The sequence below is a fragment of the Nilaparvata lugens genome, chromosome 4, assembly GCF_014356525.2.
Source record: "Nilaparvata lugens isolate BPH chromosome 4, ASM1435652v1, whole genome shotgun sequence".
Classification (NCBI taxonomy): Eukaryota; Metazoa; Arthropoda; class Insecta; order Hemiptera; family Delphacidae; genus Nilaparvata; species Nilaparvata lugens.
In genome coordinates this window covers 62,761,579-62,787,783 of record NC_052507.1, presented here as the reverse complement: position 1 = coordinate 62,787,783, position 26,205 = coordinate 62,761,579, and the positions used below count along the sequence as shown (strand labels likewise).

General features: G+C 36.0%; 1 protein-coding gene across 4 annotated transcripts in view; it reads right to left on the bottom strand.

The window, feature by feature from the left end:
* Nucleotides 1-26,205, bottom strand: part of LOC111045182 (exportin-7) — a 75,217-nt gene that overhangs the window by 8,248 nt on the left and 40,764 nt on the right. For 2 of the 4 annotated variants that reach the window (XM_039426140.1, XM_039426138.1), the window contains exons 14-18: nt 23,337-23,484; nt 18,477-18,827; nt 17,550-17,761; nt 15,137-15,299; nt 1,625-1,702 (exon numbers count right to left, since the gene is read on the bottom strand). In XM_039426140.1, the coding sequence (XP_039282074.1) occupies nt 1,625-1,702; nt 15,137-15,299; nt 17,550-17,761; nt 18,477-18,827; nt 23,337-23,484 (952 nt within the window). The remainder of the gene's footprint in view (nt 1-1,624; nt 1,703-15,136; nt 15,300-17,549; nt 17,762-18,476; nt 18,828-23,336; nt 23,485-26,205) is intronic. The other 2 variants (XM_039426141.1, XM_039426139.1) reach the window with 1 other exon arrangement.

Here is a 26,205-nt window from a genome sequence, read left to right as displayed (position 1 = left end):
GAGCTCGGGATTTTGCCAAGTTCCAGACTTTGAACAGCTGGAGTCAGAAAATTGGCTTTCCGAAACGGGGCGTAGTCGCAGTTCTCGTTTAAATTAATTTCGAAAAACTAGAAAATTGAACACAAAATAAAATAAAGAGAAATTGATGTTAAGTTTCAGATATTTTGAATTATTCAGGAATGTTTCATTTCGTCAAGGAAAAACGTTTCCAATTATATAAATGAGAAATTAAATATCATAAAAACTGCGACTGGAGTCATAAAATTGGCTATCCGAAACGGGGCGTAGTCGCAGTTTTCTTGATAATCTTTATTTTCTCATTTCTATAATTGGAAACGTTTTTCCTTGACGAAATGAAACATTCTTAAATAATTAAAAATAGCTGAAGCTTTACACTATTTCTCTTTATTTTATTTTGTGTTCAATTGTCTAGTGTTTCGAAATTTAATTTAAACGTGGAGTGCGACTACGCCCCATTTCGGAAAGCCAATTTTCTGATTCCAGCTGTTTGAAGTCTAAAACTTAGCTGAATCCCGAGCTCGGAAATCGGCCCTTAGAGAGATTTATTCAAACTGATATTTTTCTTACAAATAGCAACACTCAACCGATGTTAATAGTTGGACCTCAAACTATAAATGATGAAACTGAACAGTGCATTCACACGATTGACAGTTTTAGGTGGGCCGTCCACTGGAACCGATTTCGTCCGAACTAGCATCTGCCGAAAACTACCGAACTCGTCCAAACGATCCCCCAGCAAAGAAAGGAATAGATGCTCGTCCATTGCAACAGGTTCATACGGCAGTGCACGGCCGTCTCCGGCCGATCAATTTTTCGATCCGAATTGAATAGGATTTTCTATCCGGTCGAACTACCTAGTCGAGCTGAGACAACAAAGTGCTCCTAACCTAAAATTGTTTCAGTCTTGTTTGTTTTTGTTTTTTAAAGTTGTTCTGTCTTATAAAGTTGTAACTATGGACAATGAAAAATTTATAAGTTTGGCTCAAAAGCATGTTTCATTAAGGGATATGAGAGACAAAAGATATCATCGTCGTGATGTTCAAAGGAATCTGTAGACAAAGATTACTGAACAAATAGGATTTGAAGGTAAGATTATTGTAATGAATAACTAATTTAGTGGATATTTGTTTATTCAATTTTCGAAATCTCAATATAATCATTGTTTATGAAAAATTGTGGTGGCTATGATAGTAGTTAATTCAATATGTATACAATATTCAATAGTTCAACCAACTACTGAACTAGACTGACGTAAATGGTTCCAATGGACGACCACATTCGGCCGAATTAACGGCCGGCAGATTCGTCCAATCCAACGGCCGAACGGATCGGTTGAATACGGTTCCAGTGGGCGATTATCCTTAATAGTGATAGCTACAAAATATTTCATTCCACTAAGTTACTGTATATCGAATATAAGAATAAATATCCAGAAATAAAGTTCCGGTTAGTTACCCTTAGGATAAAGTCAGATGTCAGATTCAATTTTTCAAGTATCACACACTTTCAATGAAAAATATGTCCGTTAGAAATTTGTTTCCTTGTTTCAAATTTGAATTTAACAATTATTTTCAACAGCTATTGGTACATTAATAGGTCTCACCTTTTTGTGAAAGCTGTTTGAAGAGATAGGTGACAATGTGGTCTAATGTCGTACAGCATCCCGTGCAAACCATTGTGTCTGAAAACAAAAATTTCAATAAACAAACATTGCATTTAACCATTAATATCGATTAACACGTCTAGTTGAATCTTTGACAATTGATCAAAAAATTAACAGTACAAAAAATTGATTCAGAAAAGGGAAATACGATGTTACCAAGTTCGTTCAAACACCATAACATGTTTTCTATAACAGATCCTGAAGAAATATCGAATTTAAAAATGGTTGATTAGTAATCAATGGTGAATTCTATCTTTGACGTTACAACACTTTGTGTTTTATGGCAATAAAATATGGATTATTGATTGATTGAAATTATTTTTTCCTACAGTTACGTTGTAAAGTGGCCATTGCTGCACTGATTACAGAACGCAAAGAATCACTTTTCCGCTCTAGTGCGGGAAAAATTTTTCTGCACTCCAGATTTGCAACATGGCAACGCAAAATACTTAGTAGGTTATATGGAGCAACAGTGCAGCAAAATCAAAATGAAGTTGGTAACAGTGACTGCTGTGGCTGCTATAGTGAGCAGAGGTGCAACCAAGCACAACGAGCTAATTATTAAATTATATATTATAACCAAGGACAACGAGGACATTAGGATTTTAGGATTAAGGTTTTTATCAATAATAAAATTACACAGAAAAACATTTGATGGAATTCAGGCAATTTTACCCATAATTACCCACTTCTCATATTCAATGGTAACTGTAGGAAAAATTTAATGTGAAATACGTGCGCAAAGTTCCTCTGCTGCACTCAACAAACCATTCCGCCCGAGCCGTGTTTCTTTCGGTGCAGCAAACTGTTACTTTGCGCACTAGTTGCACAAATAACTATTTCAAGTATCCATGTGTAATATTGTATTGTGATATGTAATGAATATTGTATTCTCATTTTTGACGATATTAAACTACATGGCCTACTGTATTGTGTTGAATAAATATATTATAAAAACATTTAAATACATACAGAATTTCCAAATATTCAAAATAATGAGCAAATCTCTTACTTATCATGATTGTCTTTAATACTACCATGATGATATATTTATCAATTAATTAAACAATCAATAGTGTATTATTGTTAAAAAACAAAGATCAAGTTTTATTAGGTCTATACAGTATTGAAAAATGAGCCAAATTATAGCTGGATTCCCACATATACAGTATCAGTATCAGTTTCCGGTACAGTGAAGATATTATCACCTTCATTTCTAATGAGACGGGTCTGGAAATAATACATATTATTAAAAACTTAAATTACACTATTACAGTAGGAATATATATTACAATAGAGAAAAAAGATAGCATAAGGAGATATCACATTGTAGTCTATAGGTGATCGTTTAGTGGGGTTTCACACCAAAGCTGGGCCGGGCCGGGCCGGGCGGAATCCGCTTGCGCGCTAACTATGCAGGATTTGGTCGGGAGCATTCAAATCAACGCCGGGCCGGGCGGAATCCGCTTGCGCGCTAACTATGCAGGATTTGGTCGGGAGCATTCAAATCAACGCCGGGCCGGGCGGAATCCGCTTGCGCGCTAACTATGCAGGATTTAGTGGGGAGCATTCAAATCAACGCCGGGCCGGGCGGAATCCGCTTGCGCGCTAACTATGCAGGATTTAGTGGGGAGCATTCAAATCAACGCCGGGCCGAGCCGAGCTGATTTGCGCAGTCGGCTTGACGCCCAACATGAGCGTTTTCGGCCAAACGGATTCTGCCTTCTTTCAGTTTAGTTCCATCTTCCCACGTAGTAAGTTGCGCAGTATTTTGTATTTTCAACTTTAAAAAATGTCTACAATGAATATTGACATAGAAATGTTAATTTATTCTATACAGGAAAAGCCTCCGTTGTGGTACAGTATACATACAGTATGGAAACTCGGCTAGTAGCCTGGCACAAAAATCCGCCATCTTGTGAGAAAGTTCCGCATTGTAATAGTATTGATGGGAGGTTCGGATCACTTTACTGATCCGGATCAATTGATCTCGTTCACTGCCACGAGCCAATCAGAAGACCAGGATTGGAACTTCCTAAGGTCACGTGCCGTGTCTAGTATTTGTGCCATGTAAAAAGCATTGGTTGGATAGGCGTTTGATTGATAGTTTCCATTCTGTGGTTGTGGGACCAATCCAACAAGAAGAACATTGATAGTTTCTATTCTGTGGTTGTGGGACCAATCCAACAAGAAGAACATTGATAGTTTCCATTCTGTATCTATTCTGTGGTTGTGGGACCAATCCAACAAGAAGAACATTGATAGTATCCATTCTGTATCTATTCTGTGGTTGTGGGACCAATCCAACAAGAAGAACATTGATAGTTTCCATTCTGTATCTATTCTGTGGTTGTGGGACCAATCCAACAAGAAGAACATTGATAGTTTCCATTCTGTATCTATTCTGTGGTTGTGGGACCAATCCAACAAGAAGAACATTGATAGTTTCCATTCTGTATCTATTCTGTGGTTGTGGGACCAATCCAACAAGAAGAACATTGATAGTTTCCATTCTGTATCTATTCTGTGGTTGTGAGACCAATCCAACAAGAAGAACATTGATAGTTTCCATTCTGTATCTATTCTGTGGTTGTGGGACCAATACATCAAGAAGTGTATGGATAGAGACATACATCACTAAACTAATCCACTAAAGTCTGTGAGATATTCACTCTTCCCTTCAGTACTACTATACTCGGAGCTCAGCATCATACAGATTTACAAAAAAATCTGTACATTCACATACTTTTAACATTCACCAGAAAGAACCCACAACTCTTCATCAATTTGAATCACCCGCAAGGAACATGCAGAAGGAACATGGAATTGGCAATTCCCAGGATGACAACATCAGCCGCTCAGAGGTCATCAGCCACATATTTAGGACAAAAAATTTTCAATAAACTGCCAATAGCTACTAAAGAAACAGTTCCAATCAATTCATTCAAATCGGAAACAAAAAACTGGCTCCTGTCCAATAGAATCAATCATGGAGAACAATTAGAGCATTAAAAAAAAATTCCATACTGTTTCATTCTTATTTTCTTCATTTTAATGATTTTTTCCCATGAGTATTATAAATGTTTGTTATATTGAAATTTTATAAAATTTCTACATCTTGGGTTATCAATTTTCTTTTTAAATTTGTGTATATAAATGTGGTTTTCATGAACTTCTAATGACTCGCAAGATGTATCTTTATTAGAATGTTTTACTTTTGGCATAAAATCTTAAACAATAGCAAAATTAGTGGCATCCCGACACATATTCATATAAAGTGGGGCCACATTTTCTTAGATCAGCAGATAATCAACCAATTGTATTAATACTTTGTAAATAATTGTACCTTATATGCTTTTTGTAATCATGTCTGAAGAAATTGCTGGATGCAGGAACGCTTAGAAGTGTTTATTTTGCTGTGTTCCATTCTCTTCTTTCATACGGTGTTATATTTTGTGGCAATTCAACTCATGCAATACATATATTTAGGATTCAAAAGTGGGCAGTTAGAGTGATGGTGGGTGAATCTATTAGAGCAAGTTGTAGAGATTATTTCAAAGAGTTAAAGATTCTCCCACTACCAGGTGTATATATTTTAGAGGCTCTTTGTTTTATTGATAGGAATAAAGATAGGTTCAATACAGGAGAGTTGTTCCACTCATACAATACCAGATATAGACAAAACCTCAGAGACGACATTCATCGAACTGGTATGTATGAGAGGGGGGTAAAGAGTGCAGGAATTCGGCTTTATAATTCATTGCCAACACGCATAAAAGCTCTTACAGGTGAAAAGTTCAGAATTAAGGTGAGGGAGGAGTTGTTGCAGGTTTGTCCTTATTCCAGTGAGGAATTCTTTTTGCATTATAGAATGCAAAGATTGACGACTTAGATTATAATTGACAAATCCTTATACCCCTTTCATAGGTGGTCAGTGGGATGAAAAAAATGAAATGAAATGAAATGTCTATAATTTGAATAAACTCCTCTGGTCGTGTTGTACCCTCGACCACAGACATTATTATTATTACTGTTAACATGAAGAGGAGAAGCCCTTTTCTCCTTCCACAGTTTGTAGCATAGACACATACAGATATCCTGCGCACAATTGGATGCGCCGTGTCATTTCGCTTCACGTTCTGATGATGAACACATCTCCGTAACATACACAAACCAATATACCTAATGACCAGTAAAACGACTTGGAAAATTTCCAGGCAATAGCTGGGAGGGGAGTGTTGATGAGTTACAAAGCTCTCTCACACAGATACAAAAGAAGGAGAATGCTGCAAGGTAGTGGGAGTGATTAGTGGAGGTTAGAGCATCGGACCTCTCCGTCTTCGAGAAAGAGAGGTGTTAAAAGTAATTTCTCACGGACTTTAGTCTTGTGATCTTTATTGATATCCTGACTCCAGGATCTTCTTCCTCCACCATGTTCATCATCAAGTGAGGAACTACTATCCAGCAACTGACAATGAGAGCTCGATCTGAGAGTATGCACTTCTCACTTTGCACTCTTTTTCGTAAAACGTTCATTTTCCTGGCACCTAGATTTTATAATGCTTTGCCGCTCGAGGTAAAGAATGGCATTGCTGCTTGTAATTGTGGAAATAAGATTAAGGGATTAATTAAAATTTGGCATTCGTCGCTCACTCCCGAAGTTCTAGAGTGTTTTTTTCTAATTATTGTTTGATCCGTCTATTTTTCTTTCCATTCTGTTATTTTGCTTTCTTTTTTCTCTCCTCTTTATTATTTTTTTTGTATTTTCCCTGCTCTTCTCAGCGTTTTTTTTCGCAATATAAATCGATAGATTAATCTTTTCACACAATTTGAATCTCTATTTTGTTTTTTTAATGATTTTCTTTTGCTTTCTATAATTTGCATCATATCTTTAATAATTGAATACTAATTTCCTATTTTGATTACAGCCCAAAAATGTGTTTATTTTTGTCTCTCTTTATTCTTTTCTCTTTTTTCAGTCCATTCTATTGCTTTAGTAAAATAGTGTGTTGCACTCCCTCCAGCGGTCCGTAAGTTGCATCTTACGTGCTGGTTTGTATTTTTTCTCAATAAAGTAATATTAAATTTGTGAATTTGTTACTATGCAGCTCTGTATATTATAAACTTGTTTATTTGTTTTTGTTATTGTTTTTGATATGCATGTATTTTACATTTTCTTGTTTTGAGCTGCTTATATTGAGAATAAAACTTCATTCATTCATTCACTAAAAGGCTGAAAAAACTACTGAGCGAATCGGCAATCGGCTTCAGAACGAACGCAGGCAGATTCCGCTCGGCTCGGCTCGGCTCGGCCCGGCCCGGCCCAGCTTTGGTGTGAAATCCGCCTTATGCTCCAAATTTCAAGCCAATATTTGTTATCTAAGCTGATTACTGTCGATTTGGACGGGTGAGAGTGTGATAGACATAGAGGTACAGTGTGAGAGACTACCAGCGTCACATAGCTTCACGAAAAGTAACTACTTGGATTATCAGCTTGAGTTAACAATGAAATTTGGAATAAAAACGTCCTATATCATGGGATATCTTCTTATTATGCTATTTTTTTCTATAGTTCAGATATCGAGATTGGACGAAATAGTAGCTTTGAAAGTTCATCATCTTAAGCTGGGTTTTCGTTTGTGCGTAAATGCCGTCGTCGACCACGACAGGGTAAGGATCTCAGATTGGGTAGATTTCAATTTGTCTAGGTAACCTAAAAGATTATGTTCAATTATGTTTTTAAAAGGGAAGGTTGAGTTTATAATAGTTTTTTTTATACTTGTAAATGGCAATATGTTGATATTATTAGAAATGTTTGATTCTTGAATAACAAACACAAATAATTATGAAACGTTATTTGATCAGCTGTTTTAGCACACTTGAAATTTGGACAATATGAATGTCAACAATGCTTGTCGTCGTCGGCTGCGGAAATTTACGCATAAACGAAAATGCACCTTTACGTAATACTTGGTTGGGTACCTGGCCAAGTAGGCATAGGAGGTTATGAGCGTGCAGATGAGCTTGCTAAGCGGGGTTCCAGTAATCCATTCTTCAGCCCAGAGCCAAGCTGTGGCATAAGCAAAACAACTACCTTTCACACAAATGGTAAATGGTCCAGGGACTTATGTCACCCTGGTCAAGCACTTGGAAAAAGGCTGCTGGCAGACGCAAGCCCTCGCTTCTCCAGCTGGCTCGTGAGTCTGGGTAGAGGTCAGGTCAAGCAGGTGATTGCCCTGATAACTGGACATGGCCACTTCAGGAAACATCTCCACACAATTGGACTCAGAAATGAAAGCCAGATGTGTAGGCTTTGTAATCAGTGTGAAGAGACTGCCAAGCATATCATACTGGATTGCGAAAGTCTTGGAGCTAGAAGAAGGGGGGCTCTGTTTGGCTGTAAGCAACCAGGTGAGGAATGGGATGTTGGTATAGGGAAGAAACTCCTGGACCTTGTAAAGGACACAGGAGTTGGTTTTCCTAACTAACATACTTTGAGACACACAATAAGCTTCGATTTTTCGTATGAGGTTCTTTGAACCTTTGGATCTTTGAATCCATCCCTTCAAAAACATAAACATACGCAATACTGTAATTTTCTCTACGATATTACGAATTTACTGAAACGAAACCCCACAAAAAGACAAATGGTCATAAAACTAGTCCGTAGCAATAATGATGAAATCTTATTTCCTAATATAAATCTTCAAAATATAACTTATAAAATAGTATATTTCGCACCTAGAGCAGAAAATGAGATTTTTCCAGCTCGAAATCGGTTTTCAAGTCCGAGGCCGTAGGCCGAGGACTAGAAAAGATTGAGAGCTGGAAAAACATTTTTGCCCGTGGTGCGAACGATATTTTTCGCCACACTACAGGTATTGCTGACAAAATAAATAAAGAATACAAAATAAAGAATACTCGTAAGCTATCGTACCTATCTCTTGATTTTAGTGGTAGAAGATTTGCAGTCAGGATTTCAGATTCTTTTAAAATTTCACTTGGAATACCACAGTCATCTTCAAGCATTTTTGAAAATTCGGAATGCACTAATCAACAATAAATAATGAATAAAACTGGTTGCGAAGCGAATTAGTTTGATTCGAAACTGGAACTGAAATCATGGCGACTTCAGCTGATGATGAAAGTGGACACTCGCCCGATCTAGCAGATGACTTATTAACTACTTCCATGAGCGGCTGGAAAGAGACAACTTTCTGGCCTAGACCGGAAAAGAAACCCTTTTCTGACGTCGTCTGCAAACAAGGTCTTTCAGATCTACGTAGGGACTGGGAAACAGCTGCTTTCTGTGCAGTGTGGCGAAAATAACTTACCGTTTAAAGTTAGGCGCACATAGATCGTCATCGGACGGACGGCACGCATCGGACGATTAGATTTGATGCATTGTTTTCAATTCCAAATCCGTAAATTGTTTCCAAATCCGCATCGTATAGGTATGCGCACTCCAATTGAAAACAATGCATCAAATCTAATTGTCCGATCCGTCCGATGCGTGCCGTCCGTCCGATCTGTGTGCGCCTACCTTAATATACCAGGATATATGTAGATCACTTACCGTTAAATAACCATCCGATTTACTCAGATTTTTCAGTAGTTGATCCATTAAACCAAACTTTTAGCAATTTCCACATTTCTAGAGCAATTGAATGCAATCAATAATTACTAGTAACTTTAAGAACCGGTTTCCGAGCACAGCATTTAGCCAAGTTCTAGACTTTAAACAGCTGAGTCAGAAAATTGGCTTTCCGAAACGAGGCGTAGTCACAGTTTTCATGATAATCTTTATTTTCTCATTTCTATAATTGGAAACGTTTTTCCTTGACGAAATGAAACATTCCTAAATAATTCAAAATAGCTGAAATTTTACACTATTTTCTCATTATTTTATTTTGTGTTCAATTTTCTAGTTTTTCGAAATTTAATTTAAACGTGGACTGCGACTGCGCCCCGTTTCCGAAAGCCAATTTTCTGACTCCAGCTGTTTGAAGTCTAGAAGTTAGTTAAATCCCGAGCTCGGAAGCCGGCCCTAAAAGTACAGGAATGATAGACACTTGTAAGTAAATGTAAATTTTGAATGAATAAGACTAAGAAATTGTCAAAAAACCACTGATTTATTGATAATTTGAAAGACCGGTTTCGGTTATTACACCATTGTCAATCTCTGATAATCAGCAGTTTATCAGAGATTGACAATGGTGTAATAACCGAAACCGGTCTTTCTAATTATCAATAAATCAGTGGTTTTTTGTCAATTTCTTAGTCTTTATATGAATAATTACCACAATATCAACTTCTCAACTACACAAAAAGTAAATTTAAATTTGTGTACAACGATTCTCCAATTAAGTAACATAACAAGATAGACATTTGAAATAAATATAGAAACCATGCAAAAATATAAAAAAATGAAATCATGCAGGAGAAAACACATAGGTACAGTCCTGCACAACACCAAACGTCCAGCCTAGACTAGACCCAGAGAGGTGATTCAAAAGCAAAAACGTGCTTTTATTAATCTCAATTCAGCTAATAGACAAACAATTATTTTTCAATAGCTAAAAATGCTTACACATGATGAAAGATTACTTGAATTGGAAAACGGTATAAGTTAAAAACATCCAAGATAGGTTTTTGAATAATTATTTTGAAAAAAAAACATGTTTTTGGACTTAGGGGACCTTGAAACGTATAGAAAACTTGAAATAAGGGTACCTTCATTTTTTTTGGAAAGCAACACTTTCCTTACCTATGGTAATAGGGCTAGGAAAGTAAAAATCAATTAATTGGGAGTTGAATTGGAACGGAAATTTAATTAAACTTGAGCGACACTTTGGGAAATTAGAAAGCTTCAAGTGTATAATTTACATGGTACATTTTGTGTACCATAATATCAAGTGTTTCATTGAAAAAATTCTTCGCCCGATGATTGGGAATATAAAGAAGGGACAAATCAAAACACTTCACCATTAGTGGTGTTTCAAAAAGAATGACTCAATTTTAAACAGTTATATTTATTTTGAAAAATGCTGCACACAAACCAATTTTACATCAAATCGCTCACAGAAGTATCAAGTTTATGATGATGTATTATAAGTGTTCTATGTGCCCTCCCTTTGAGGCTCGGACGACATCTAGACGGTAGCCAAATTCATCCCAGACTGTTCGCAAAATGTCTTCTCAGACTGTAGCTACTGCATCAGTTATCCTGGTTTTTAGCTACTCAATATCAAGTGCTAAGGGAGGAACAACGTTATAGATCGTGGTCATTTTCCGCCCTTAGCACTTGATATTGATAAGCTAAAAACCAGGATAACTGATGCAGTAGCTACAGTCTGAGAAGACATCTAGCAAACAGTCTGTGATGAATTTGGCTACCGTCTAAATGACACCCGAGCCTGAAAAAGAGGGCACATAGAACACTTATTATACATCTTCATAAACTCGATACTTCTGTGAGTAATTTGATGTAAAATTGGTTTGTGTCATAGCCACCTCTAATACAAGGCCCCGGCTTACAATATTGCAACGTCGCAGTGTAGGCCTAGAATCTAATACATGATTGGTGAAAACGATCAGCTGGTATTTTTTTAAATATGTTTCACCAATCATGTATTAGATTCTAGGTCTACACTGCGACGTTGCAATATTGTAAGCCGTGGCCTTGTATTAGAGGTGGCTATGACACAAACCAATTTCACATCAAATTACTCACAGAAGTATCGAGTTTATGATGATGTATTATAAGTGTTCTATGTGCCCTCCTTTTGAGGCTCGGATGACATCTAGACGGCAGCCAAATTCATCCCAGACTGCTCGCAAGATGTCTTCTAGGACTGTAGCTGATGTTTGTGTGCATCTTTTTTCGAAATAATTATAACTGTTTAAAATTGGGTCGTTCTTTTTGAAACACTCTGTATATTGGTTTAGGTCATGACAATCAGTCAATTGAAGCGTTGATTAACCAATATCAAACCGTACAGTGTTCAACTACTTCAGAGTAAAAATTGCGTTATTAAATACACATTCACTGACCTGTGAAAAGGTCAAAATTAGATTATTTTTAATTGCTTTCAAATTATTGAGGGGAATAAGCCAAAAGCAATACATGAGTCATGAACCACAAACTCTCAAAGGATGAAAACTTTAGTGGTGCGGGGAAGGTAGCTTCAAACTTGAGAGCACTGCATTATAATGCATGTCACGTTCTATCTTTTTATATAGTCAGGTCCACGTTATAATGGCAGTGAAGAAAGATAGGAGAGCAGCGTTGTCGATTCTTTGCCTTCCACAGAAAATTACTGATACCGGCATATCTGATGTAATATTGACTGTTCATTCTTCTTTCTTTCTTCTTTCAATCAGGGATTAGGCTATTGCCTGTTCCGACTCACATTCAGCTTGTAATTAGAATAAAAAAATAATAAATAAAATCTATAAATTGATAACATCAATATAATCTAATCTAATGTCATCATAAGCATCACTACAATCTGTTTTTATTTTTTGTAGTGATGATATTAGATTAGATTATATTGATGTTATTAATTTATAGATTTTATTTATTATTATTTTTCTGTTCATTCTTATTAAGAATAATCAATTATATTTTATTCACCAGGGAAATATATTCTTCAATCATTGAATAATCTAAATTTGTGTACTACCATATTTAGAGTGTATACATCAAAATTCGGGGAAGAAACAGTTTAGGGCTGTGCCTGTTGATCCATCCCCGATTATTTAAAAGAATTATTGTGTTCTGTGTGTATTAATAATAAATTTTCAAAAATGAGACTAAAGATTTTGTCAATTAATTAAATTTCTACATAGTTAAAAAACGATCTGGCCACCTTGCGGAGCTAGAAAAGAATAGCGCTATCTGCTATGTCGAATGATAGACAAGGATATCAACACCAATGTTAATCAAATGCTGCCATTATAACGTCGACCTTACTATAGACTTTGATGCATGTATTTCGACGGCGGCGCACTATGGAGTCGAATAGTGTATAGTGAGGTCCACGTTATAATGGCAGTGTTTGATTAGCACTGGTATTGCTATCCTTGTCTATCATTCGACAAAGCAGATAGCACTATCCTTTTCTAGCTCTGCAAGTAGGCTAGATCGTCTTTCAACAATGTAGAATTAATAATTGGTTTACAAAATATTTCATATTAATTATGAAAATGCGTAATGGAATCATTGAAAATAGTTATTTGTGCAACTAGTGCGCAAAGTGACAGTTTGCTGCACCGAAAGAAACGTTTACGCCCGAGCCGTAGGCGAGGGCGGAATGGTTTCTTAAGTGCAGCAGAGGAACTTTGCGCACGTATTTCACATTAAGTTTTTCCTACAGTTACCATTGAATATGAAAAGTGGGTAATTAAGGGTAAAATTGCCTGAATAATGTAGTAGTGTTTGAATGGTGAGGCGGCTGTGTGGTGTGTGCTGTGGTGGCACTGTGCTGTCGTTGTCCTTGGTTATAATATATAATGAATAATAATTAGCGCGTTGTGCTTCGTTGCACCTCTGCTCACTATAGCAGCCACAGCAGTCACTGTTACCAACTTCATTTTGATTTTGCTGCATTGGTGCTCCATATAACCTACTAACTATTTTGCGTTGTCATGCTGCAAATCTGGAGTACGCAAAGTACTCACTTTGCGCACTAGTGCGGAAAAGTGATTCTTTGCAGCCTGCAATCAGTGCACAAATGGTCACTTTTCAGGGTATCTGTAGGAAAATATAATTTTCGCTTGATAAAATTAATTATTTTAAAAGAAAATGAACAGTTAATATGACATCAATAAACCTGTATCAGCTACCGTCTATAGAAGGCATTGACAAGACAGAGGATCGGCAACGTTGTTCTTCTATCTTTCTCCACTGCCATTATAACGTGAACCTCACTATAGTTATATGTGCACCACCATACAAATACATTACATCCAACACTCTCAGGCCCAGTTGCACAAAAGCCTGTTACATTTTAACCGTGATTAAATGCCACAAGAAACAATCATAGAAGCCTTCTTTAAAGTCTTCTCTTATTGGTTCGTGTGGCATTTGTTTTGTTCGTGTGGTATTTTTTTAATCATTAATAGATATGTAATTTATTTATTTATTTAGAACAGTCACAAACACGATATTTGGAAAGAGAAACAGGCAATTGCCCAAAACTTCTTCAATTCCTTGATTTTGGCACATAAATAGTCCAAAGTGAGGTTAAGTTTAAAATTTCTGTTTTCACCAAAGATTAACACTCAGAGAATATGTATTCGAGATATGACTGATGAATTTTGAATTTCGAAGGGTTGATAAGAGCCGGAAATAACACTAAACAATCCTAAAGTTTCAATAATATTGAAATAAACTTGAAAATTTTGAGCAGAAAAATTAAAACTACTATCACTGCAACTATCAGCTGATTATGATACAATTTAATTTTTTAACAGGTTATTGTTCTTTTTCTGTTATAGTTAAATTCAATTATCATCTAGACTGATTCAGCAGAGGAACAAATAAGCTGTGATAAGATTTATATTGAATATACTATGGAATGGAACTTATATTAATATTGTATTGGCTCTAAATTACTGTATTCCGAAACTCTATGTTTGTAAAAGCTCTTGAGTTAATAAAACATTATTATTATTATTTCTAATCATGATTAAAATTTAACAAGCTTTTGTACAACCGTGCCTCAATCTTGAAGCCATCTTCGTCGCTCCACCAAAACGCGAAATTTAAAGCTTTCCAAGATATAAGCGCGCCGACTACATTTTCACTTATTGACTACATTTTAATTAATTTTCAAATACATTTGCAGCACAAATTACATGCTAGGATGCTTCCAGCCAATAACGGAGCACGAAGAATGATTGCAAACGACATTTAGTTCACTCGCATTCACACAGCAGATATTAAGGGGGCACAGACTGAGAGAGAGAGAGAGCACTGAAAGCTTTCTTGTTTGGTGAAGATACATCAATTATTGGTGCACTGCACACAGCAAGGGTCTAGTGTAGGCTAGCACAGCATCGCTCCTTGTCTAACACAGGACAGCGTTGCCATCACCCCTCCCGTCCACCAACCACTCAAGCAAGGCAAACACTGAATTCTAAAAAAAAATTAATTGAATTACTTAGGAACGTTTGCACAGTGAAATCCTAAACTGAATTCAATCAGCTTGTTTAAAATAATCAATTATACTTTATTCTTTAGAAGAATATATTTTTCAACGATTGAATAAAAAAAACACAATCAAGGCAATGATTTGCACCTTACATTAAATTAAAACGATTTGGAGCACAAACTATTTTTGCTTTATAAACAGAGCCAAATTTGTGTTGGTAAAGGCCGCCTTGCTTGTGAGAGGTTTGAGGGGGCAGGAAGGGAGCAGTTGTGTGAGAATGCCTGCAGGACTATACCTGTAAACATGTTCAGGTTCCCACCTAGAGCGGTCAGTCCTTCAGATATCGACGACAGTATGTAGAGGAACACACTCGGCTCCAGTGTGGACAGGAAGCTCATGTGGTCCTGAGCCAAACACTCTAGTAACACGTAGTAAGACTGTGACAGTTTCGGATAGTCCTGCAATAAATAAATATGATTTTATCACCGTTAAATTCTTGGAACAATAGGAAAAGTCAAATATTGAAAACGACAAAAGATAAAATTAAGTTTTACAGCAACTGTACACACAAAATTACATTACTGAGTCGTCACAGTACATGACAGACACAAAAATAATACAGTGAGTAAACTGTAAGTCAATTAGATTTTTTCAAATACAATAATACAATATTCATTTGAATGCACAAAACATATCCCTTACAGCACAACTTGAGCCTTTTGAACAATACATGAATACAAATAGTTTGACGTGATGGATCCAAGACAGCTTTACTCCAAGTAGATACTAAGCAGATTACACAAGAACCCAACAACATTTCAAACCAGAAACCACAACCACAACACCACATACAGGAACTTATCACCAGTGTTGCAAGGAAGGCAACTATACCAGAGACATATCAATCATTTAGCACCAAAATTATATAATCTACTTCCTGCAAACTTTAAGCAGATTAATCATCCTAGAGAGTTCAAAACAAGAGTACACAATTGGTTGATGAGCAAAGGAAGACAGAACATAGAAAACATGATTTCAAACAACTAACCACCTAATGACTCACTAAACACTAACTAATTAATACGCACAAAAAAAACTAACAAAACCTACTCTAGAACATGGTACGCCATAGTGGAGTAGGTCAATTACCAGACAGAAAAAACTAAACAAGTAGAGGACACATTATAAGAATTTTTTGTAACTATTGTATGTAATATTGTAATTTATCTAATATTTTGTATGATTGATGTTGTAGTTTTAGTTATTTTGAGAAATAAACATTTATTTATTTATTTAAATAGAAACCTCTCAACTCTAACTAACAATTATTTCACTCTCAAAGAACTCTTCAACACTATAAAAAGGATTTATCACAAGCCAATTCAAAAATCTCGTCTTAAATTTAATTTCTGTCTCTAATATTAAATCTGTAGGTAATTTATTGTAAATTTTTATACCAAATGTATAATAAATTTTGGCTGTTGTGGATAACCTCTGATAGGGAATATCAATCCTATGACAATTTCTTGTGTTATGGCTATGGATTTGATGTCTTAATTTTAAATTGGATGGGTTTTTCCCTAGCATGCAATAATACTGTATATATGTAAAAATTCACTATTGTCATTATTCTTAGCTGGACGAGAAGAGGCTTACAATGTGCTATAGTGAGGTCCACGTTATAATGACAGTATTTTATCAACTTTGGTTTTGCTATCCTTGTCTATCATTCGACAAAGCCGGTGGTACTATCCTTTTCTAGGTCCACAACGGTGCCAATCATGTTTTTGACAGTGTAGAAATATGATTAATTAATGCAGAGAATCAGCATCGCTATTCTTCTATCTTTATCCACTGACATTATTACGTGGACCTTACTATAGTCTATTGACAATCAGTTAAAACCCTGACCATCTTCTATTGCAATAATAAAATATTTTCTGCATGACTACAATCCATAATGTAATATTAACTGATCACTCTCGTTTAAAATAATCTATTATATTTGATTGAGCAGAAAATTATAATTTCCAATAATTTCACAAAAAATTTTCATAACTAAGATGAAATATTTTGTTAATTAATTATTAATTCTACATTGTTGGAAGACGATCTGGCAACAGCGCAAAGCGAGAAAGAGATAGTACTATCCGCTATGTTCAATGATAGCAATACCATTGCTAATCAAACACTGCCATTATAACGTGGACTTCACTATAAAGGTGTGTACAGATTTACGCGCCGCGAACATGAGCAATTCACTTTTAATCAGCTGATTATATCTGTATTATTACAGAAACGGTATAAGATATATAGATACAAAAAGCTTGGCATCAGCTGATTAAAAGTGAATTGCTCATGTTCGCGGCGCGTAAATCTGTACACACCTTGAGGCTCAATTCACACTTACGCGACTCAGGTCTAGAAGAGACTCGACTCTAGTCGAGAGCATGTGTTTTCAAATGGTGACGTCGCGGAGACTAGAATCGACTGGTCTGAGTGTCACCATTTGGGAACACATGCTCTCAACTAGAGTCAAGTCTCTTCTCGACCTGAGTCGCGTTAGTGTGAGTTGAGCCTAATAGTTTAGAACATAGAATTTCAGGTTCTACCGTACATAATGTAGAAGATATCATGTCAATTTTGTGTCAAAAAGTGTGAGTTGAGCCTAAGAGTGATTAAAATAGAAAACTTTATTATTAACTTACCAAGAGATCTGATTGAGGAATGGAGAGGAGTAATTTGACAAACATTTTGAGCGCGTTGTCCAAGGCTTCATCGCCGTATAACCTGAATACGCCGAAGTTCACATAGCTGCCACACAGCGCTGCTTTCAGCATCGAGAAACAGATTGAAATACCTTTCAATTTCATCTGGTACGTTTGATCTTTAGGCACTTCGATTCCGAGGATTTTACTTCCTGAAACATTAAATTTATTTGTAGTGCAATTCGACAAAAATTAAAAACATGAGAAATAACAAGAGTTTTAATTGGAGTTGGAATATACAGGATGCAGCAGCAAACCTTCCTTCTTTAAAGTGAACGCCGCCATTCAGTCAGCTGATGTCGTAGTAGAGCACATTTGGTCTCGTTAGAGAGGTCAGATCATAACGTTTTCTTCCCGACATGTTTATTCGTCATCATGCATTGGAACAATGAGAACCGTGCATTTGCCGTTGAGACTTATTTTTCGAGCAGATGTTCTGTGGTCACAACCCAGCGCGCATTTCGAAATCGCTTTAATTTAGCCCCTTTGGCTTCTGTCCCAGACCGGAAATCAATAATTGTTACTTGGGTCACTACGTTCAGACAAACTGCAAGTACGACAAGACGCAGAACTAGAATCCCTCGGCCCATTAGGTCATTGAGAACATTGAGGAAGTGTGAGTTTCAATGTAATTTATGAATTATGACTTGAAATTTATGAACAATTCATGAGGAATTCACGGTATTTTTAGAAATTCAAGGTTCTTCCGATTTTCCCGGTAAGTGGTCACCCTGAACAAATAATTTTTCATGGGCTATCGAGAAAGAAGCTTGGATTGTTACGACGTTATTTTTTATTCTTTATACTGAACATTAATTGAACAATTATACTATACCAATTATCTTGATAAGTGCTTGTCTGACTCACCATAGCTGCAAATAACCTTGCTGGCCTCCCGGAAGAGTAGGATGCCGTTGGGCGAGGACACGTCAAACTGCAGCCTCTGCGACCGGTTCTGCACCAGTTCGCTGAACAGCTTGAGCACGGGCGTGGTGACCTGTGGCTCGCGAAACCACAGCTCCATCGCGTGCAGCAGGATGGGCGTGTAGTGCGGGTAGACCCAGTCGAACAGCATCATGTAGGAGGGCTTTGTGTTGAACGCGAACGCCAGTCCGCGCAGGTCGCGCGCCAAACCGATCAGCGCCTTTTTCGCCTCTTCGGCCGCGAACAGCGGTGTGTCCGCGTGCGCCAGCATTGCACCGATCGACTCGAACGCGTCTGCCGAACAAACAAACGTGCAATATATGAACACATGGTTAGAATAGAATTGAATACTTTATTCTGTTATTAAGGAAACGGTTTACAATAGGCTTTGACAACTCTATAATATGTGAGGACTCAAAAGCGATCCAGTCAGGTCCAAAATTGTCACCTGGTCATATGGGACATATATTTATATAATAATAAAACAAAATAAATCTTATAGCACCCTTTATTCTTTAGAAAACATTTTAATGTTTAGATTAGCAATCTATCTGCTAATCTAAATTTCAAGATTAGGTTGTAACATAACTTTGACTAGTTAGTGATGATATGAATCATCACAAATGATGTGCTGGTTTTTAACGATTTTGAAATTTCGTTTGTACGAAATCAACGAAAGGATTTTCGTTGTAGTAAGTCATAAGTGAGATGTTGTTTCTTTATTTTCTACATTAGGTTATGTTGTTAGGAATCATTGTCACCAATACGTAAGTTATTAGAATGATTTTATTTGCAGTTTCTATAAAAAAATGTAGATGGAGGAAAAATGTTGTGTACATCACGAGCGAAAAATACTTTTTCTCCCTCAGGAAAATTGCTGAGCTTCCTGAGGAAGAAATTTCCTCAGGAAGGAAATATACATTTACCGGTAAGTTTAGTTTTTGTAAACTTACCGGTCCAAACTGCTCGAAATAGTTTTTGACGTCTTCTAACGTGGTCGGGGCCGAGAGGCCCCCCACAAATATTTTCTTTGTCCTCGTGACCATCTTCATTCATCCTCATTCCTTCTCTCAAAAATTTTCCAGAGGGAGAAAACGTATTTTTCGCTCGTGATGTACACAACATTTTTCCTCCATCTACATTTTTTTATAGAAACTGCAAATAATATCATGTGCGCAAGAGGCACGCCTGAGATGCCTCTGTTATCTAACAACATAACCTAATGTAGGTATAAAGAAACACTAAATTAGGGGTTAATTTAAATCGATCTTGCGGTAAAACACCGCTGATCTTATTTTCGGACGATCCAGTCGGGGGTCCAGGGGGCTCCGCCCCCTGGCTAGACGGATATGGCGAGCGAAGCGAGCCCGACGCCTAGTAGTTGTATATAGTTGTTTGTTTTATTGTAATTTATAGCATTAAATTCAATGCGCACAGTTTTATGATCTGTGAAAGCACTATATGATGTGCTTTTCAAATTTTAAGTCACAACAGTGACTTTAACATTTTAATGTTTTCTAAAGAATAAAGGGTGTATAAGATTCATTTTGTTTTATTAATTTAAAAGCAGCCCATGTCAATAAGTGTTTTATATTCGTCTGTTTGTTGGGTTTGGTGGGGGGGGAATGTCACTTATGGTGGGCGGGAAGGGGTTTCCTGGGTTTCTAGGGGGTGGCATAGGGATAGGGGGGAGAAATTTAGTTTCATTCTCAGGGGGGGGGGGGGTTTAGTGTCACTATTATTGAAATGTCAACAAGCATAACCGATCTGTGCAAGTACTGCGAAATATTTATATATGCCTATTCCTACCTTAGACTCATTCTCGCACACAGGCAGTAATGCCTCTGCGAGAGTAAATATTTCTTAATATATATTTGTATATCGCTGTCATTTCTGTGGTGCTTACATTGTCTTATTTTTATTGTAAAGTGTATTCTTATTTTATGATGTAGGCTACCACTGTGATTGCTTGTAAGACTTGTGAAATAAATAACTTTTTGAATTGAATTGAATATAATAATATATTCATTCATCTCATATTGATCAGGATTTTAGAGTCATAAATTTTAATTCATTGAACAGTCATCTGGCATTGACAGAAAGATTGTTTATTTGTTGTTGCGTGATATTTACTGTATCTTCTCTGTGTTTTTAATAACAAACGTGTGCTTGTGTGATAGATAGAAAAATATTTTTCCTAAAGATACCTTGAAAAGTGACCATTTCTGCACTGATTGCAGGCCGCAAAGAATCACTTTTCCGCACTAGTGCGCAAAGTGAGTACTTTGCGTACTCCAGATTTGCAGCATGACAACGCAAAATAGTTAGTAGGTTATATGGAGCACCAATGCAGCAAAGTCAAAATTAAGTTGGTAATACTCATAGTGAGGCCCACGTTATAATGGCAGTGGAGAACAGCGTTGCCTTGCCATTATGTGCCTTGATTATAGTCATTTAAATGCTTACATAAGATAAACCCCCTTCAATCAGTCAGATAAATTTTCAATTGAATTACAAATCATTATAATTCCATTATTATTATTCAATTTTTAATAAATTAATGTTTTTATTAATAATAAAATTACACAGAAAAACATTTGATGGATTTCAGGGAATTTTACAAATATAATTACCCACTTTTCATATTCAATGGTAACTGTAGGAAAAATTTAATGTGAGATACGTGCGCAAAGTTCGTTTGCTACACTCAAGAAACCATCATTCCGCACTCGCCTACGGCTCGTGCGTAAACGTTTCTTTCGGTGCAGCAAACTGTCACTTTGCGCACTAGTTGCACAAATAACTAATCATGCATTCGAGCTGACTTTCATGTTTGGAATTGACTGATAGTTCATTTATACCCCAAAATTATCTTTTTGGGGCAGAGCTCGTTTTGATAGGACTGACAGTAAAAGTCCGGCTGTTCTGGTGAAAATGATAGATATTGCTCTTGTTTTATATTTATAATACAGTTTTCCTGTCGCAGTTAGGGCAATTTAAAGAGAATTGTATTATCAAATGAGACAGAATCTGAACCCATTTCACTAGTTCAGTTATTTTGATTTTTAAATAATAATTAACGTCGCGAATAATTATCAGTGATTGCCAAGCAGGAAACCATCTTCGAAAAGGTAGGTGTTTTCCTTTGTTGAGTTTTCTTTTATATTTTCCATTACCACAAAAATCGATCTATAGCAGTGAGCGAGTAACCCTTAATATTGTTTTCTTCTAATAAAGTAATCTTGATTGTTGTAAATGTAAATATATGATAAAGTTTCATTAAATTTTATAGTAACTGTTCACCATTGATTTTATCTTTACACCCACCCAATCTGATGGTTATAATTTCTTCTTTTCCCCACAGCTTACAAAATATACTCTTATTAATGATACTATTTCTATAATTTTACACGTGCACACCGATATATTGCCGAAACGACACCCAGAATGTTCTCAGATTGAAGCAAAGCCCAGCATATACGAAAATAAAATTTATGAGGTATCTCCCGATTAATATCGATGAGACTAATAAGGTAAGATTTGATATCGAGTTGAAAAAGTACCTAATAGACTTAGAACAAGTTACCACAACTCCTTAAAAGTAACGATGATTTGAAGATCTTGAAAAAACCTTTGAAAAAATATTTAGTTGATAGAGAATTTTATAGTATACAAGAGTTATTTTCAAACAAAGACTAGGTTTGATTTACTTATTGTTGAATCATGTAAATTGGAGTTGATTATGTAAAAGTATTGATTAATTAAATGATCAGTTGCAACCTGAAAACTCTGACACCAGACCTGAGCCAGCCAGGTCACACGATATTTTTTTTAATGTAAAATTATTAACCTCACTCATCTTATTCTTCATAACTGAAGTTCTTAGGACGTAATTTAGAAAAAGAAACGTATATTTTTGAAGAGTTTCATCAGAGGAACTAGGGATACCTGCCTTGGCTGTTATTGTTTCTTTTTCGTTGTGTTTTTCTATCTTTCTTGATGATATGTTTTCAGAATTGTAATTGTTGTAGAAGATGCACATTCATTTACAATAAACATTGTACGTATGTTTTGAATAGAGATTGATTGATTGGTTGGTCCACCAATTCTATAGGTTTCTATATCTATATCTTAGATCACTCTCTAAGCTTGGAGATCAATTAGAGAATGATCCAAGATTTCAATACATTTATTCACATACACACATACAATATAAATACAAATGAACAAATGCAAAGTGTGTGTGATTGTTGCAACAAAAAAAAATCACAATAAAAGAATAGTGGTGCAAAAAAGGGGGGAGGATTGAAGGGTTTTCCAACTATGGTTATCCATGTACTAGGAAAACCTTCAATCCTTGAGAACGTGAAAAAGGCATCAGGAAAAGTAAATAGACGGTAGATATGAAAGGATGGGATGGAGGAAGAAAATAAGGGAAAGGATGGAAAGAAATGATAGTACTAGGAGGTAGAAAAAGAGATCACAGAAAGAGCTATGTGCGATCCTATAGGGTCCTATAGCTAGATCTTAGATCTCTCTCTAAGCTAGGAGATCAATTAGAGATTGGTACAGGAACTCAGATCGCTCTCTGTGTGACTGGGCTCGTAAACATATCAATATAAATGTGTTGAAAATATTGTATTGTGTGAAGGAGGCAAAATGGGTTTATCCTGTTGTCTCCATTAATAAAATTATTATTATTATTATTAATATTATAAATGTAACATAGTGACGATACATTGATAATTTTCATACATTAGTTAGCAATTTCAATATAAATGTGTGGAAATTGTGTTGACTCACTTGTGAGAGGCATCATAAAGTTGTCGAACCTGTCCTCATCCTCTCCCAGGTCGACCATGAGCAGGCGACCAAGTGACGTGTAGAACATTGACCGACACCTCATCTCACTCACCGCCACTCCGTTGCCCAGAAACGGAAAGTGCTCACTCTGCAACACATCACACACAAACACAATAAACACACACATTAATAAGCATTCATAATTCATACAAACTATTATACAGGGCGTTTCAAAATGTTCTTCGGGGTTACGAAATTCATTACAGGAAGGCTATTCGATTTACCTGAATGAAAGTTGTACGTGCAGATGCAGGGACAACAGTTTTTTGGGACAACAGGCTATTCGATTTACCTAAATGAAAGTTGTACTTGCAGATGCAGGGATTCAGTTTTTTCAACATCTATAAAATTTACTGGTGTTCTCCTTTGGTGAAACGACATACGTCAACACAAAGTCTAGCCCAAACAAGCCCTCGATAGAGGTGACACCGCATTGATTATGCGATCATTCAGCTCAGCGATATCGTTCGGCATTGTGTCACCTGGTCATATGGGACAAATATATGAATCATATATTTATCTCATATTGATCAGGATTTCAGAGTTTTTAAATTAAAAGTTCAATGAACAGTATTTTGTCTTTGAACAATCTTTTTCATCGACAGAAAGATTGTTTATTTTATTTGTTGTCAATATTAACGTTAGCTTCTCTCTGTTTTTTAATAACAGACGTGCGACAGATAGAAATATGTACTTAAGATGGCTTTCATGTTTGGCATTGACTGAGTTTATATTAATTGACCGAGCAAAGTGAGGTCTAAGATTCAAGTCGACGGTTTGGAATTTCTCGTAATGTTTAAATGTTTATATGTTGCGCATTTACGGCGAAACGCAGTAATAGATTTTCATGAAATTTGACAGGTATGTTTCTTTTTTAATTGCGCGTCGACATATATACAAGGTTTTTGGAAATTTTGCATTTCAAGGATAAATAAAAGGAAAAAAGAGCCTCCTTCATACGCCAATATTAAAGTAAAAATCAGACTATGGAATTATTCATCATAAATCAGCTGACAAGTGATTACACAGATGTGTGGAGAAGCCAGTCTATTGCTGTATCTCCATAAGGTCTATAGTTTCAATCAGGTGGAACTTGTGGATGAGAATACTGCGTGAGGTCTACTGTTCATAGAACTACTAGTACCCAAAATTTAGCTTTTGGGGCAGAGTTCGCTCGTTAGGACTGACAATAAAGTCCGGCTGTTCTGGTGAAAAGGATAGATTTTGCTCTTCTTTTATAATACAGTTTTCCTGTCGCAGTTCGGGCAGTTTAAAGAGAATTGTATTATTGAATAAGACGGGATCTGAACCCTTTCCATTAGATCAGTTATTTTGATTTTCAACTAATAATTAACGTCGCGTTTCAACCAGTGAATGCCAAAGGGGGAAGCCAAAATGGTTCTTCAAAAGGTACGTGTTATCCTTTTCGAGTTTTCTTTTTAACTTTGTTGAAGTTCTAACACTGTATTACTAGTAAATATTTGAAAAAACACTTACTTTTTTTGGAGTCTTGAGGAATGCATTTCACTCCTGAAGAGAAGCTTCATCAGCCTGACACCAGGGGCGCTTGCTCTTATGGGTTGGACTGTGTGGCCAAAATGTGGGAAAATATTACATTTGATTTGAAGTTAAGTTGATCATTTAATAAGTTGGATTTGTCATAGTGGAGGTGTTTGAAAATTTCGTATTGTTCTAGTGTGTTGTCTCTGTCAGAACTTCAACAAAGTTATTATATAGTGTTTCGTCATGGAAAGAAACTTCAATTTTCTTTTTATATTTTTCATAACCACAAAGATCTTTAGCAGCAAGCAAGTGGCTTCCCCATTAATTTCATTTTAATATTGTTTTCTTATAATAGAGTAATCTTGATTGTTTAAATGTAAATAAATATATGTTAAAGATTCATTAAATTATATAGTAGATTGTTCACCTTTTGTTTTATCTTATAACCACCAAAACATATTACATAGTTTTCTTTCACCCGTTACATATTTGGTAGAAGTGTCACCGCCTCTTTACAATTGGTGGGGTGAAGACCTTGTTTTTCACATAGCCCCAGAGAAAGAAGTCACATGGCGTGAGATCTGGTGATCTTGGTGGCCACAGCAAAAGTTATTGGTCTTCCTCAGACGCGTGTCCTATCCAGCGTCGATGCAGTGTTGTGTTAAGGCTGTGCAAAGGCTAAAAATAAACTTTCTACTCGTGATATTTTTCAAAGTTTTTTGATTTGTATATCATTAAGCTATCAAAATGAAAAAGTTTTCTCAGGAAAACATTTTTTCCGATCATTACTTTTTGAGATATGAGCGCCTAAAGTTTGAATTTTTGGGACAGAACATTTCAAATTCGAAAAGATATAAATCCATGAGATTTAGAGGATGGATTCTTCATGGTATTGTTGATCTAGTAAAACAAAAATTTTCTGAAAATATCAATTTTTGAAAAAGTTATTCAATTTACCAAAAATAAATCAACAAAAAGTTATTTTTAGTAAATTGAATTACCATCTTAAAAATGGATATTTTCAGAAAATTTTTGTTCCACAAGATCAACAATACCATGAAGAATCTATCCTCTAAATCTCATGGATTTATCTCTTACCTGATTTGAAATGTTCTGTCCCAAGAATTTAAATTTTGGGAGTTCATATCTCAAAAAGTAATGATCAGAAAAAAAATGTTTTCCTGAGAAAACTTCATCATTTTGATAGCATAGTGATATACAAATCGAAAAACTTTGAAAAATATCACGAGTAGAAAGTTTATTTTTAGCCTTTGCACACCCATAAGATACCTTCGAACCTCGTTAT